Genomic DNA, 16,917 nt, shown 5'->3' on the forward strand with positions numbered 1-16,917 from the left:
TGAACAAAGCAGAAATTTGTGTTTATGTACAGGTAGATAGAATGACAGAAACTCTGCAGATTCACTGCAAGGTGTCATCATCTTTGGAAGTAATCTATTTTGATAAATAATATTTCATTTTAAATATAGTAATGGTTGCTATGCCTTCTTGAGCTATATTTTAGGGAGTTGCACAAGCAAGTGAGAATGTATTATCCATGCATGTCATCTGTGATTGTACTGTTGCTTTGACTGAAACGTTTGAGGATGTGGAGGAGGAGGGGAGCCAGAATGTAACAGTCCGTAATGGCTATGTCAGACCTAACAGGCTGAGGATCCATGCAGCCTTCTCTTGCTGAAAGCACTTCTGCTCTCCCACTCTCCTTCTGGGTCAGGTACAGGGGACGCTAATCTTCTCCTGGCCTATTTCTGCTGCTTCTACTTCTTCCTACTCTTTCCTGTTCCAAGTAGCTCTGGCTCCAACTCTTTTCTCCTCCTCTGCATTGTCTCATCTATCACCCACCTCTCCATCAACCTTCCATTCTGATTTCAAAGCCTGTCTCTCTCTCCCCCTCCCAGCTTTTCCCACTTACTTGCATGATTTCAGCTTTCAGGCTGCGCAATTCCTTACCCGTTTCTCTTTTAAGCCATGGTTCTAGTTCATCTCTTTTACTCGCCTCAAGGACTTTTCACTTGTTTTTTCCCCAACCACCGATTCCTCTGATCTCTATTGAACTTCTGTCCCCAGTGCTCACTTCCAAAAGCATTCATGACCCCCTCCCTACACACAGACCCTCAGCACACCCTAGCACAGCCTGCTCCATTGGCACCAGCAACCTCAGAAATCCTGGTTTCTCAATCCTGCCCTTCTTTACTGATATGGCTGTCAATTCCCACCAAGCTTCATGCTCTAACTCTCCACCCCTCTCTTCTGAATGTCAAGGATTGTCCTAGCAGTCCGCACCTTTAACCCTTTGCCAACATCTGCTCCTTCTGTTCTTCTTCTCCTTCTATGGAGAATTGCTAGTGGAAATCCTACAGCAAGGCTGACAGCGTTGATCTCAAATTTATTCCAAATTCTTAGTGTACATTCCTTTCTTAAATTTGTTCAAGAAGAATTCAGCAAATTACTCCATCTAAATGCTCCCCTTGGCAAATCTACAGAACTCTCCTAAAGTCACTTCAAGAGAAACTTAATTTTCAAATGAAAGTTTAAAGGTACCTGAGCTCTTTAAATAGATTTATCAAAGAATGAAAGACCAAGTCAAGTCCAACCTTGGCACATATGGAGGCAGCTCCTCGTGGATTTGAGACAGCAACAAGAGAGCAGATCAAGTCTTTGCTCTCCAACACATAGCCCAGCATGACTAGAGCAGTGGAGTCAGGTTCTTAGGGTCTGGTTTTTTGGCATCCTCCAGCACTCAAAAGCAGAGGGAATAAGAAAACCATTTAAAATAAACTTATTTGTCTCAGTTTATTTTAGGGACATATTAGGCTCTGACATTAGTTACCATGAGGTCATTCGTATTACAAGGAGCAACACATTTCTGGCTCTTTTCTGTTCCTTGACAACCAACTCCATACACCCATTGGCAGTATTTTCTGGTAGTACTGGCAAGCTCTCGGGTTTTCTTAGCACTGTCTAGATTTAACAATTCAATACAAATTGTGACCTTTTCAAGCCATGCTAAATAAAGCCAATCGGCCTTTCCCGTCTTATCCCATGGCCTTGATCCTGAAAGTCCATGTATGGTCTGCAACAGGCAATGCAAGTCTGTGAATGCTCTGCCTGGGCACGGTTCCTTAAGAGCAAGGGAAAGCTCCCCCTCACAGAGAGCACATGAGCTAAGCGTGCCTACTCAAATGCTCTCTGACTGAAGGGAGAGAATGCAAAAAAAAAGAAAGAAAAATAGAAAACAGTTTTATGTTACTCAGATAACATGTCTCTGTATAATGCTCAGGGAATATCAAGTTATTTAGCTATGTTCTTCCAACTTCAGTGATTCTATTCAGAATTGTTTGCCTGTTTTCTCATTTATCAAATGTATATAATAAAAGCTTGCTACTCCTCCATCTCTTTCATAGGTGAAAGATTCAGTCACATATGAAATAAAACAGAAGCTCTCCTCTACTTGGAGTTGAAAAAAATGCATTAACAGAATCAAACCTAAACAATATCCTCCTGAATTCTCCTTTACAGTACAAAGTGCAACGTGATACATAACACGGTAAGAAAGGTTCAGCTGAGGTGGGGAGAGAGTTCAAAATTCAACAGCAAAACATAGAGAACATCTGATTAGAAACTGGCTCCACTTTATACTGAGACAGTTGCTGTGAAAACACCTCTGCTGAGCGAAAAATGACATATTCGGCCTAAAGAACAAAGAACAAATTCTCAAGCAGCAGACACCAAACTTCTAGGTAAAAAAAAAATCAACCAAGAACTAAGCCCCAGCAGAGGACCCACGGACAACCAGAGGAAGGAAGTTCCACCAGGCTGTACGTAACTAGGTCCTTTGCAGGTGTGGTCTCATTTTAATGCACTGTGCTAACCTTGAGGGGTCTAAATGGTACACCAACAAGGGCAGCATATCCAAATTAAGTAATTCCAAACCCTCTAAGTGATTAGGGTCTCTACGTCAATATGGTCACTTAGCAGCAGGAAGGCAGTGGACCTCAGCTGTGAAAGGTACACACATTCTGAGTGAGAGGGATGAAAAAACCCTCACTTTTCATACTTTCTGGTAAATTTTCCCAACCTCTGAAGGTGAGATACATTATATTGATATCAACAAGCCAAGGTTTGGCTTGCAGCCTCAACCAAATCTTGGATAGAGGATTCAGTAACACTTGCAGGCTGAAGACATGCAGAACTTGCAGATGATGGCACAGCTTGTGTCTGCCTCCAGTCTTCCCCAAGGACCTTCTTTCATAAGAGCAGAAGGAGAAACAGGCTGTAAGTGCAGAATTTCGCAGGATGACCTTTAGGCTGAATAAACAATTGCCTCAGACCATCTTTACAGAAATCACAACTTGGAAGAAGGTGAGTCACTTGATAGTAGCCCTACCCGTTTCAGAAACAATGTATGTGTAGGCAAAACCAATAAACAGCGAAAGCGAAGGGAGATGATTATAGGTTGTAACTGGGTATCTGCTTAGTAGTTAATTTCTTAATGCAGAATCTTCTTCCCATGCTTTACATGTCCTACAATTTCCTTTTACCTTGTACTTGTAGCTGCAGCATGCGGATGTATTGCAGTGATCAAGCCATATGAGTGTCACATTGATACTGTAACAGCTTCTCAAAAGATTTTAAGACATCTCTGGTTTTATTTCACTTGCAGAACTGCATTGTTTCAGTTTTCTATCCCTATTGAATACTACTGCATGTGTCTGAGAAAACAGGAGTTGCCATAGGAGGTCAGATCACAGGTACAGTAACTCTGCCAATCTGTCGCTAGGCACACTTCAGAGGAAGGCTGAGAAATACCAGTTATGCGCTATTATATATGGGTTGAAAAAAATCAATTTCTCCTGAAGGAATCACTACGTGCCTTTTTGCACGAGGCTGTCCTTATCTTACAATTACAAATATTATTCTTTTTTAAGAAAGATATGTATGTTTATAAAAGCAAACGGAAGAATGAGACTGTTGTCCTGGGACACAACATCCCACTTCAGCTGGATTACTAGCATTTTATGATCACTCAGTGTGCATAGATGTGGATGAATAATGGCCTCCCTTTCATTGGACCGGAGGGGCAAGTTGCATAGTTGAAGCAGTATGACAGTACTGCCTTAAGCCTGTGTTCCTCTCTCATTAGTTTTATCTCACTTGACTGGTGGAAAAAGCAGTATTATCCACAATTTTGAAATATCCTCTTACTTGAAGGCAGGGTGTTGTGAGGTGAGAAGAAAGAATATGAGAATAAGAGGCCATGAAATGTTTGCAGAAAGGATAAAGGATATATGGTATCAAAGGAGCACTGTAAATAAAACAAAGGTTTAGTGAAAAATAAAATGCTAGAATGACCAAAGTAAATTAACTCTATCATGTGAGTCAGGTCCTAGAATAAAAACTGCCCAAAGACTTAGTTTAATGTTGTGTAAGAAAGGTTATTTCTGGTTTAGTTTGATTTTTCACAAACATTTGCGTTTTCTAAAACAAACTTCAGAGTGTTTGGATTACTGGCTTATTCTGTAATCAATTTTACAGAAAGAATTTATGAACTAGTAAAGTTAAAAGACAGTGTTCTATCTTTTCTGTTGCCGCTTAAATACTGATGCAGGAAATCATTTGCCTATTCTCAATTTTATTTGATAGAACAAAAACCCTAAGCAATAAAACTAAAGTCCAAGAAAAACATTTAGCCTGAAAAAAGGTTGAAAAATGTACCCTTGGAAAGACCACTGCTTACATGGGATTGTTCAACAAATTCCTGTTGTGTGAGGTTTGGCATATACTTTCTAAAAATATAAGCATCTGGGGAAACCAGACAAAGCCCAGGTCTTGGACCAAACGAGGCATGCAGCATGAATCTGTTAGCGATTATATCCATAATGAAATATGTGCCCAAATTTAGCAGTACAAAACCCCCAATACAATATGAAAATACAGCATGTACAGCCCTTACCATACAATATAGCCAACAGCGAAGGTGCACACTGCAGCCAGTCCACAGCTCCTGCTGGGATACTGATGATGTGTTGTTCTCATCTCGATTAATACAAAGGGCAAAACTGTTGTATGCTGAAAAAAACAGAACAACAGGGAAAACCAGTGATAGAAATGATTCTCACTACATTTCCATGCTAGTTCTACAATAAGAAACTTAATGAGAAAAACCTGAAGACAATTTCTTGACGATTAAAAGGACAAGGTAAAATGACTCTATGGAGTCGATCAATAACCCCAACAGTATCATTACTATAACGTCCAATTTTTTGAGACAGCAGAGGAAAACTGAGTGAGCAGAATGTGCTTTTTTCCATTTGTCCAGGAATTCAAGGCAGATACTCAGTGAGTAAAAAGGGGATGTGGCATGAGGGGACACAGACCACAGTCCCAGTCTGGCCTTGCAGTTGCTCTGTGATCTTTGCCACATCACCTCGGTTATTTTGACCATTCAAGCTAGGATGCAACGCATGTGATTTTCAGAGACGCTAAGCACAAACAATGCCAAATGAATGAATATAAATTCTCTGCTTCTGAGAATTAGGTTTAAATGTATCTCAATCTGGGGACTTGAAAACAGGGGACATATTTTCAAATGATAGCCTCAATATCTCTGTTCCTCCATCTGTAAGACAGGGGCAATTATCTTCTTCAGAAAGGTGTTGTGAATCTTAATTTGTTAGTTGTGCAAAATGGTTTTAGATTCCCAAATGAAACATATGAAAGCCAAAGCTGTAAAAACCATTTTCAGCCACTTGTCTTTATTTAGCTGTGAAACTCCTTATTTTGTCATTCTTCCATACACATTTCCTACACTGCCCCTTCTGAGAAGGTCTGTTCATCCAATTAATGTCAGCAGCATGAAAAATTACATCTAGCCTGCCCCCAACACTCGATATCTAGATTTCAGAGTGCTGGCAGGCATGAAAATATACATAAGCGAAGAACAAACATGCCAGGAAATAAACCCCATCATTTCTGAATACATAGCTCACCTAGGACCAGCATTATTGGTGACTCCAGAAACATATCTTGCCTTGCCACCATGGGGCCAAGTTATCACTGGTGTCTAAAGGGAATTACTTCGGTTGAAAGCTTGGCTCTGGGGCTTTGTGTGACTGTGACTGTGAACTCTCCTGCCCAGTCCACAGGGAGGTCTGCAGATGCAAGGACTGCAAAGGCAGCCTAAGCCCTAAACCAGGTTCAATCCTTCCCCGAGCACTCGATCACTAACTGTAAAAGAAGATTATGTTGGCCACATTCTGCCATCAGATGTTCACATGTAGTTCTGAGGGGAGCTGGTGGACCCACACCGATTTTCACCAACGTGAAGATAGGAGTGGAAACGCTTCCTTGCGTGGACAGCATGTTCAAATGAGAGGAAACAGAGCGGGGTCTGAGCCTTTAACAACTGCAGAGAAGGAAGAATTATTTGAATGGGAAATGATAAGATAATAGAAATGCTCTGGCTCAGAGATGTAACACAATTTGAATCGGGTAACTGCTCTGATTTTCAAGGCATTATTAATTAATGACTAGCATTTGGAGAATGTCAGGTGGATAATACAGCAGTTAGGGGAGCTTTCAATTTCTTAATCTTTTAACAACTTGTTCCACCCCCATCCCTTTAAACAGTATAAATCAGCATCAATGGAATGCAGAGATGCCTTACATGTGGTCTGCGACAGAGGTGCCCACTATTAGGTGAGAGGTCTATAAACTGCACAGGACTCTCAGAATCCATTAAGAGGGACTGACAGCAAAGCAAGCCCTGGAGATTCACCTGTACGTCTTGCATCTGTATGGAAAAGGTCTTCAGACAGAAATCAGTACCTCACTCTGCACAGCCCCAAAGCAGGGTAGCTGGCGGCTGTGCAGACGTCTCCTGCCCTGCCTCCATAACGTCTTCAGAGAAAAAAACAGAAGACAACAAAGACTATTAACTCCAAACCCCACCCTTGATATTCCTTGTACGATGTATTCTTGTGATCCAGTCACTTAGTCTTAACTCTTCACTGCATCAATGATGACTACAGAGCTTGTGCGCTCCATTTCTCAATTGAAATGTTTACTGCTTTAGATACTGCTTGTTGATGCACTCTTCATTGATGATAACAACTCAACAGCTTGCCAATTAAAAAGTAGTTAGAATAATTTCAGCAATCAACCCTTAATCTAGAGTCGTCTTCCTTCCCTCCTCCCAGTTCCTGTGGTTACATAATAAAATAGGTCATTATTTTCCTAAATTTTCCCTTCTGCTCTCTTCTAAAGGTAAGGGGGGGAAAAAGGATAATGAGTTGTATCACTAAAGAGTTTGTGTACAAAATCCTGTTAAAAGTACTGTGCAATTAAAAGTGTAAGGAGAAAATCAGAGACGGGTATCTTTAATCAGTCTGTTATAGCAAATGTTGATGCTACTTGAAAACACTGCAGTTTTGCAAATCCACAGTATGGACTTTGGTTTAAAATGTCCTAGTGAAACTGCCACTCCAAAAAGCTGTTTCAGCTGCTTTACCCAAACTACAACCAAGGTAAAATTTCCCTTTCCTACATTTCAGCCCCTCCAAAACCCTTAATTTAAAAGATATGAAATTTTGTAGGCAGGGATGCCTTCTGTCAAACAATGACAATGAAAACTCTGGAGCTATAAAGACCAAATTTGAATCATCCTGGCACCTGGACTGAAGCCTACTGAAGGTAAGTAGGGGTCAAATGTGCTTGGAGTGGGATCCATCAGGGCTGGGAAAGCTGCAGGAGGCCAGAAATTTCATACCCTCTAACGCTTTTGCCACCTGATTTCTGAATAAACTTGGGGCAATGGGCATCTGAGGCTTAGAAAGAAAACGCCATTGATGCTTCCTTGAGCTGTTTGTTAAGAGATTACACTGTGCTGATCAAAGATGCCTGACTGATATCTCTGGGACTGATCCTTTTTACTTACTGGCAGACTGCAGGACAGCACAACATTTCTCACCTTGTTCGTCAAGAATCTCCAGGGGCTTACCTGAGAGAAGACTAAGGAATGAGAATGTTCAAATAACAAGGAGGTTTAAATGGTGAGGATGATTAGCTGCTGTAACAGCTTTCTAGTGGTTGTTATTTTGCACCATTTAAAGTCTTTAAGAAAAGGACAAATTTATAACTAGAGTATAATGACTAGCATGATATTATAATAGTAGTAAACTATGCTAGCACTAGTAATCAATGCTATGTTGATAAGGCACTTCTATTATGGACTAACTATTTACAAGCAAAATTACATTTTTACCTGGACATCTTATTCTGCTCCCACTGAGACCAGTAAGACATTTTTACTTGTGTGACTATGCTGACACTAGAGTTTTGTGCTGAGCAATGCTGCTCAGGGACACCAGCTCCATCAGGGAGCACCATCTCCATCAGCCAGGAAGGCGACACTCACTGCATGTGTGCCCTGGGGTGAGCGCAGGCTCGCGGTAGCCCCCAGCCCTGCCAGGGCAGCAGCAAGAGAGCTAACGAACCCCGTCATTAGCAGGAGCTCTTAGCTTGGGCTCAGTAATAATACCTACTTGCAAGAAAATGTACCCTGTCAGCTTCTCCCGCTGCAACTGCAGTGCTACTTGCCAAGGTGCCCCCGCAGCCATGAACACCTATTTCCCCAGAAGGCCAAGGCAGTGACAGACCCATTTTTAACCCCCCTCTGAAGGATCTATCTGCCAAGACCACCTTGTGAGCTGAAGCGTGGCTGTAAGCTCCCATGACCTGGCTGCAGCATTGCCCTACTCAGAGCCCTTGTGCCCCGTCACTGTCTGTCCCTGCAGTGAGGAAGGGAGCTTTGACAGATCTTTATGCTTGCTAGGTCTGCCAGCAAGTCCCGGTCTCTGCAGAGCCACAAGCTGCAATTTCCTCCCCATTTTGTGTCCACGATATGGTGCTGCTTCCTGAGGTCCCATCACCTCCAAGCAGGGAAGAAATTTGGCTTGCTGAATCCTGAACTGCTGGTAACAAAGTATGAAAACGGAGAGAAATCAGCCTGACGCGCAGAGCTCAAGTGGAATTTGCAGGAAGGTTATCATATGGAGAATCTGATCCAGAAAACACTCAGGAGACTGACTCCTAAGGAGCAACCTCTGAGTAAGGTGAATTAGCACACATTGCAAAAAAACCCACCCCGAGAGCTGCACACAGATTAATTCCTAGAACCACTGCCACTGCTTCCTGAGAGAAACTCTGCTCATTAATCACAGAATCATAGAGTGGTTTGGGTTGGAAGGGACCGTAAAGATCACCTAGTTCCAACCCCCCTGCCATGGGCAGGGACACCTTCCACTAGACCAGGTTGCTCAAAGCCCCATCCAGTCTGGCCCAGGGAGGGGCAGCCACAACTTCTCTGGGCAACCTGTTCCAGTGTCTCACCACCCTTGTAGTGAAGAACTTCTTCCTAATATCTAATCCAAATCTTCCCTCTCTCAGTTTGCAACCATTACCCCTTGTCCTATCACTACACTCCCTGATGAGAGTCCCTCCCCAACTTTCCTGTAGGCTCCCTTTAAGTACTGGAAGGCCGCTCTAAAGTCTCCCCAGAGCATTCTATTCTCCAGGCTGACTCTTTAAAAGGTATTTTTAAAATACACACCACCTCCCACATGGTACGTATGTGCCTAATGACATTTGAGACTGGAAAATCTCATTACAACTTACAGTTTACAGACCTCAGAGGGTTGTGATCAGGGGTGCTGAATCCAGCTGGAGGCCTGTGACTAGCGGTGTTCCCCAGGGGTCAGTACTAGGGCCTGTCTTATCCAATATATTCATCAATGACCTAGATGAAGGGACTGAGGGTATCCTCAGCAAACCTGCTGACGATACGAAGCTGGGAGGAGTGGCAGACACAGCGGAAGGCTGTGCTGCCATTCAGTGAGATCTGGACAGGCTGGAGAGCTGGGCAGAGAGGAACCAGATGAGGTTTAACAGGGACAAGTGTAGGGTCCTGAACCTGGGGAGATATAACCCCATACACCAGTACAGGTCGGGGGTCAACCTGCTTGAGAGTAGCTCTGCAGAGAGGGACCTGGGAGTTTTGGTGGATAACAGGATGACCATGAGCCAGCCATGTGCCCTTGTGGCCAAGAAGGCCAATGGTATCCTGGGGTACATTAGGAAGAGTGTGGCCAGCAGGTTGAGGGAGGTCATCGTCCCACTCTACTCTGCCCTGGTGAGGCCACACCTGGAATACTGTGTCCAGTTCTCGGCCCCCCAGTTCAAGAAGGACAAAGAACTACTGGAGAGAGTCCAGCGGAGGGCTACAAAGATGATTAGGGGGCTGGAGCGTCTCTCCCACAAGGAGAAGCTGAGAGACCTGGTGCTCTTTAGCCTGGAGAAGAGAAGACTGAGAGGGGACCTTATCAACACTTACAAACATCTAAAGGGCGAGTGTCAAGAGGATGGGGCCAGGCTCTTCTCAGTGGTGCCCAGCGATGGGACAAGGGGCAACGGGCACAAACTGGAGCACAGGAAGTTCCACCTGTACATGAGGAAAAACTTCTTTACCCTGAGGGTGACAGAGCACTGGAACAGGCTGCCCAGGGAGGTTGTGGAGTCTCCTTCTCTAGAGATATTCATAACCCGTCTGGACGTGTTCCTGTATGACCTGCTCTAGGATAACCTGCTTTGGCAGGGGAGTTGGACCAGATGATCTCCAGAAGTCCCTTCCAACTCCTACAATTCTGTGATTCCGGGATTCTGTGATACAAAGAGGCAGCAATATCTGTAGTGTTGACTTGACAAGTCGAGCTTTGATGGGGGACTGTGCTTCATCATTTTAGGTGCATGCTACAACAGGTAGTTGGAAAAAAAGATTTTATGCAAATCAGATACATTACAAATGAGTTCTGTAACAGTCTTCAGGACAATTAAGTACTCATTCTTGAAAGCCTGATTATATATTTTATCTTCCAACCAGTAAGTGCTGCTTTTTTTAACACCATTTTCATCAATACCTTGCTTGGCCTTTTCTCTTCCCTTAACTATGTTTTAAAGAGAATGTCAAAGCTTTTCAAGATGTGCTAATTTGACAGCTTTGTATATTGGTATCTTCTGTCCTTAGCAGAAACATGGCAGTGCTATCTTCCCAACTCATCTGGTCCTATCTGCAGAGACTGTCCAGAAGTACCTTTACGACAAGGAGTTCAGTCTAAAGAAGCATCTGCCTTCTCAGATACCCAGTCAGTATGCAGAAGTTCTGCAGGGATGGAGAAACTGTTTGGGGATCATATAAGTCGTCATTATAATTCACTTCAACCAACCAAAGACTGAGACTTGTTGCTCAATTTGATCAGACTATAAACTGGGAACAGGACATTTTAGTTCAGTGGAAATGCCATAGACCTCTATTCACAGGGCTTCGGCATGACATTCAGCCCACACTCTTAGGAGTCAGCGAAAGTCCAGCGACAAGAAAGGAGGCCTTGCAGCTTTGAAGTCACCAACATTTTAACCAATGGACTGGGAGCCTCCTGGAAGTCCTAGTGCTTCCTGGAACAAGGAGGCTGGAGACGGGTCTTCGCCCACAGAACTTGTGCAGCCCAGGACCTGGAAGGCTGCATCCACCACCGAAAGCTGCATCTGCGTCGAAGCCTCTGCGCTGGCAGGGGCAGCTGCTCCAACATCTGCTGGGGAAACTGTTCCGCATCACACCACCACCTGAGACTTACACTGGTATGAATCTGATGGAGGCCCCCTTCTTTGCACCCTGCTGGGCAAACTGCTGCATCTGCTGGCTGCCTCTGCTTTCTGTCTTTCTAAATTCCTCTGTAAAATCTAGTTTCCATCAGTAGGATGCTACCCTTCACTTTTTTTTTCTGAATTCACAATGAGATTACATGTTATTAAACAGCTGCTGCATGCCAGAATGAGTGAAGCAATCCATCTGCATCTCCTTCTTACCTCTCAGGGGTTTGCACAGCACCTTGAGATTACAGGCTTTACAAACGACCAGCAAAATGACCTATGCCCATTCCTTTTATTTGAAAATCACTACCCGTGTACTCAACTTAGAAACCAATACTAATAGGCCTAACCCCCCCTACAGTTGTAGTCAGCACCATTTGTAGAGTAATAGCAGTAATAAAGCTGCATTTTCTGCATGCTCCTAGCAGAGTAACATGGAGAACCAGATCAGAAACTAGTAAAACAAGGGGCACGATTACGATTTACTTGTTGAGAAACTTCTGAGAAAGGAACAGCTGGCAAAAGAGTATTTATGTGTCATCTGAAGGATGATACCTTCCACCAAGGCAGCCTAATCCATAAAGAGAGCAGCAGGATATCAGAGCTGGGTGCATAATAAATTGGAATCCTTGAGCGAGCCTGAGCCCTTCCGAGACTGAAAGCGCTGGTAGCACTTTTCCTCTTACAAATGAGAAATTATAACTATTAACTGAGACAGGCTGATGCACAGGATGCACTCTAAGGCAGCCACAGACAGCTTGTTAATTGTTACTGTAGGTTGGAGGGAGGAAAAAGTATTGTATGATCTAAACAAAGACCAATATTCTGTAATGCCACAAAACACACAAGAGCCAGAGATAACCATTTTCAATCAATATAAGAGCGTAGATTTCTTTGAAAAGAAAATGAACAGTTCCTTTTTAATGTTACCCTCTCTTTTCCTCTTTTCTGTAGACGAATACAGTGGACACGGCGTATCTGGCTTAACAGGAACTGTATCACTTTCTCCACACATACCTGATATAGATGGATTAGTTCTTGTTTCTGACAAATGCAGTACATACTACATATTGAAATAGCAGCGTCAATCTGATCTCACCCCTATGACTGTACTAGTGTCAGGGAGGTTATATATAGGTGTTTATCTATAGAATTTCCACAGTGCCAATCACTGAAGCACTCACCTCAAAAGCATTACTAAGCATACCCTCACAGCAAGCAGCCTGTAGGGTTGTACAGATCTGTAGGGGCAGGATAACCTATCCCCATTTTGCAGCAGGGCAAGATGGAGACGGGGCGCCTCAGTTGAGGTCACATAGGGTAGTTATGGAGGAATGGAGAACCACATCATAGTCCTCAGTTCCATTCCTGGGTGTCAGCCTAAGGTGAGCAAGCATGTATAGAGAAGTAACAAAAATTTGTTATGAAAGCCAGTCTACTCATTCAAGTCTATAGCTCTGAGACATCTTGGCCCTTTCAGCATCTCTCAGTTGTTACCTTGATCGACCCTCCGTCCTGGTTCCCCTCTGCTTTTGAAGGCTTCTGCAAGTGCCTCCCTCCGAGTTGTCTGTCTCTCTCCCACCTCAGCTCCTGCTGCTTCCAGCTGCTTCCTTGCAGCTCCCATCCTACCAGCCCAAGCGACCGCTCTGTGCCCTCCTGGCCCTGATTCAGCATCTCCCAGGGCAATGCATCCTTGCTTCTATCTTGGCCTCTTTCAGTCACCACAGGTCCTCCCTTCACATCCATCAGTATGTTTGGCAGGCACAGATAATGCCTAAACTTGACACATCAAAATCTTGGTCACTTGGACTCAAAAGAAGATGACGGCAGGGACGGCACAGGACAGGACACGGCATATCTGCTATAGCACAACTGTGCAAAACCAGTGCCACGTTGCCAAATTGAACAGCATCGCTGCATGTTCAATTTTCTTTAACTTTGTCTAACACAATACAACTATTTTTACTGCATGTCATGTATCCAGGTATCTTAAATACATGCAAAGTGCAATGTCACATAAGGCATCTCTCTCCTTTTGCTGCGAACCCTTAGCCAGGCTTTCTGTTCCTTCTGTGCCTGGCCAAGCTCCCCAGTCACCTCCTGACAGCATGCGTTGCACTACCATTAGCAGATTTTAAAATACAAGAGAATCAACAAAGGCCAGGTTCTGTGCACTCAGCCACAGCTGAGCAAACCCTGTGAACCCCAATTTACTTTCAAACTCAAGTCCTTATTTTTGCCATAAAATCCTTAGAAAAAACACACCATTAACAATGTGGAACATACACACACATACATCCTGTGCAAGGATCACTCATTAATCACTGTTATGAAAAGTCATTTTTCTACATATTTTGTTCAACTTATTTGCCTCTTATCAGTTGAACCATTTGCGCTAGAATTTCTTAAACTACTATTTGCAAAAGGGTTTATCTAGGCAAAGAAATATATTCTTGTCTCAGAATGATCCTTAAAATCAATGTTTACACACACACACACACACACACACACACACTCACACTCTGTCACATGTATCACTGAGATTTAATTTGCATGATGAATGTTGACTGTTTATGCAGGTCATGCTGAAAAAGTGCTAGTAAAGTCATTGAGTCTCATGTATTCCTAGCACAAAAATCACTAAAGAAAGCTTGCAGATGTATTTTAGCAATGGTTTAAAACAATTTTACTCATGTGGAAAACAGTATTCCTGTCCTTGAAAAGCCAGCTCCTTCCATATCATGAATCTAATTGCACATGCCTCAAAAGGAGAAATAATTTTTATCAGTACGTTTTCTAAATCTCTTTAACTGACTTGAAAAGTTTATCTGTACATAAAATGTGCCATGTTAAATTCTAGTATCTGGCAATCTCCCAGGGTTAACAGTAAGGCTTTCACAGGAGGATATTTCTGGCTTCAAGATAGCCAAAGTATCCTCTTTCTAACCTGAAGACATTGGATGCTGAATCTGTCACTGGTCCAGGACTGAATATTGCATGTCCTGGGCTTTGGGCCAGTATAATTTGGGGAAAGAAATTCCACATTTGGGAAAATCAAGAAACCGTTATTTGGCAGTTTCTTCTCCAAATGGTGGCTCTTTGATGCTATTCAGAAATTTAAAATCTTGGAAGTGGTTACTGAGGAGGTAGATTTATTGGGTGTTGTGCAGGTGAGGTAGCCAAAGGTCAAACTTTGGTCTATCACATGGTGACTGCAACTATCTGCAACTTGATTCAAACAATTTATCTCACAGACACGGTCATTATCTTTGTTTAAGTATTTCTTTATATTATACATGCAAACTCCTTTAATAAATAAGTCTAGAGGAGGTAACCTCCTAAGCTTTTTTGTTCTCAAATTACAGAAAGCAGTCAGACTAACGTGAGCGTGGTCTCATTACCGCACCCAGCAACTTGTCTGTAACCAGTTCTGCCTGGTGTGCCTTGCCCTGAATCTTCTAAACAACGCGTACTCCACTGCAAGGCAGAGGTGCGTGAGGGAAGAGCTTCTCAAGCAACGGTGCACGTGCCCCTGGCCAAAGCGCTGCACCAGCACTCCTCCAGCCTGTGCAACGGCGCAGGGCTAAGGTGTGCAGCAGCAGCTGGGTGCTGGCAGCTACCGCTGATGACCTGATGACTGGTGACAAGCCGTGCCCAGGCACCAAAGCAGCTCTCAGCTCTGCACTCAGCTTTGCTGATGGCACCTGCTGCAGGAATAAAACCATTGCTGGTCTTGCACTCTGTGTTCAGGATACAGAAGCCAGGCCAAGGCAGGGTCTAGAGGCACCACAAGATTAGTAAGACCAGGAATGATGTGCTTTCATGAGGTGAGTAAGGCATCAGCATGTGCTGGGGTGCAGGAAAGAGAGGGCATGTAGTGGTGGCGTAGGGAAGGCAGGAGGCATGGGCTGAGGTCCTGCATTTGTTGAGGGGCAGATGGACCATCAGGTATAGTTGGAAAACTTGCTGAGGGCAAAAATGAGTTTGTGTGGGAAGATAGGGGAAGAAAAACGGCAGTGCATGCCTGCTTGTGTGTCTCCTAAAGCTGCTTCTCCTCTGCAAAGAAGGCACCTAAGCAAACAAGCCTGGGGAACATCCTCAACTAAGGTTTTCTGTCGTGAAAAAACACTGATGTTCTCTACTTGTTTTACCCACTATATGACATACTTCATTTAGGAGAATCATTCTGCTTCAAATGCAATTAGTTCTAAACGTTATTGTTCATGTTAAAACAATTGTTATTTTGATTGATATTAAAAGCCTACACACTATAGTAAAGGCAGCAATGTCAGACACAAAGACATTACAAAATCTATAACCTGACCCTTTAAAACCTGACTTGAACCATCAGATTTGACTTATGAGACTAGTTACAACAGTGCTTCATGCAAAAAGCATTAGGTTAATGCTGGATCAGGCAAAGTTGCCAAACACACCCTGGCATAATTAATCAAGAATATTTCAAAAACAGATCGCCTCCAAGAGGTTATTGATTTCCTGTCACGACACATTTTCCTCATGAGGTGCTACAATGCTATGTATCTGAGATGTGCTGGCGTGTATTTTTCAGTGACTAAGCCTTGATCTGTCTTCCTGGATTCCTGCCACTGGAGCATTGACATCTGCAAGTACTCATGTTTGACAGTCTCATGCATGAGCTATGTGGCTTCCAACTTGGATGGGATTAGTATAGAAGACTTTCTGAATACTTCAAATGTAATTGAAAGCAGATAAATACAAGGGTCTCAAGAGGGTGGCATACTTTTTACAAATGGAATCACATTAAATCATGCATATACATGCTTAGACTGAGAAAGATCTCAGTGTTAACCAGAATAGTATGCAAGGAAGTGTTTGCCCTTGTTCCTAAATACATATGAATCCTGATAATGTCCTATCTTTCTAAAATCCAAATATGCTGCATGGCTAAAGTGTGGTTTAGACCAGCATGAAAAGGTACACATCTGGGGAGAAGGTGGGGGAAGAGGAACATATTTGGAGACTGCAGGTGTTTTGCCTTTCATCCATGCTTGAACTAAGGCATTCATGACTTCTCTGAACCAGCCCTGCCAAGTGATGAGAGCTGAAGACAAACTATATATCATGTAACTCAAGATTATACTGTTAGTGTCAAATGTCACCAAATAAGAAATGTTTTCTTTTAGCGCAAAATTGAACCACACCCCTTACACAGAACACATTTCTATTTACCTGCTTTTCTTGGTAAATATGGACATTGATATCATAATCTGTAAATGTATTTCTGTACATGTTTACTGAATACTGTAAAATAGAGTATGTAAATAAAATTGATATTAACACTGCTGTACAGAGTTTATCTTTCACATTTCCTTACTTTTTTAGACTTTGAACTCTGCAAACATAAGTAATCTTGCTTTAATGCAGACAATGCAGAGCCTGATAAATCTTTTAATGGGAAATGGTCTGCTACTTCCTGCTGTCCTGGACTGAAGTGATGGGCAATGTATGAGCATAATGAGAGGACAGTGATACTGAACATATGTGATATCAAAGGGCTTCAAGATGATCAGGTT

At 43.0% G+C, this 16,917-nt stretch overlaps 1 protein-coding gene across 3 annotated transcripts in view; it reads right to left on the reverse strand.

Annotated features, from left to right (window-relative positions):
* The window catches only part of AIG1 (androgen induced 1), a 123,805-nt gene that overhangs the window by 9,003 nt on the left and 97,885 nt on the right, over positions 1–16,917 (reverse strand). For all 3 annotated transcript variants that reach the window (XM_086461166.1, XM_086461165.1, XM_086461164.1), the window contains one exon: positions 4,614–4,729. In XM_086461166.1, coding sequence (XP_086317292.1) covers positions 4,614–4,729 — 116 coding nt within the window. The remainder of the gene's footprint in view (positions 1–4,613; positions 4,730–16,917) is intronic.

This window comes from Leptosomus discolor, chromosome 2, assembly GCF_034619465.1.
Source record: "Leptosomus discolor isolate bLepDis1 chromosome 2, bLepDis1.hap2, whole genome shotgun sequence".
Lineage (NCBI taxonomy): Eukaryota > Metazoa > Chordata > Aves > Leptosomiformes > Leptosomidae > Leptosomus > Leptosomus discolor.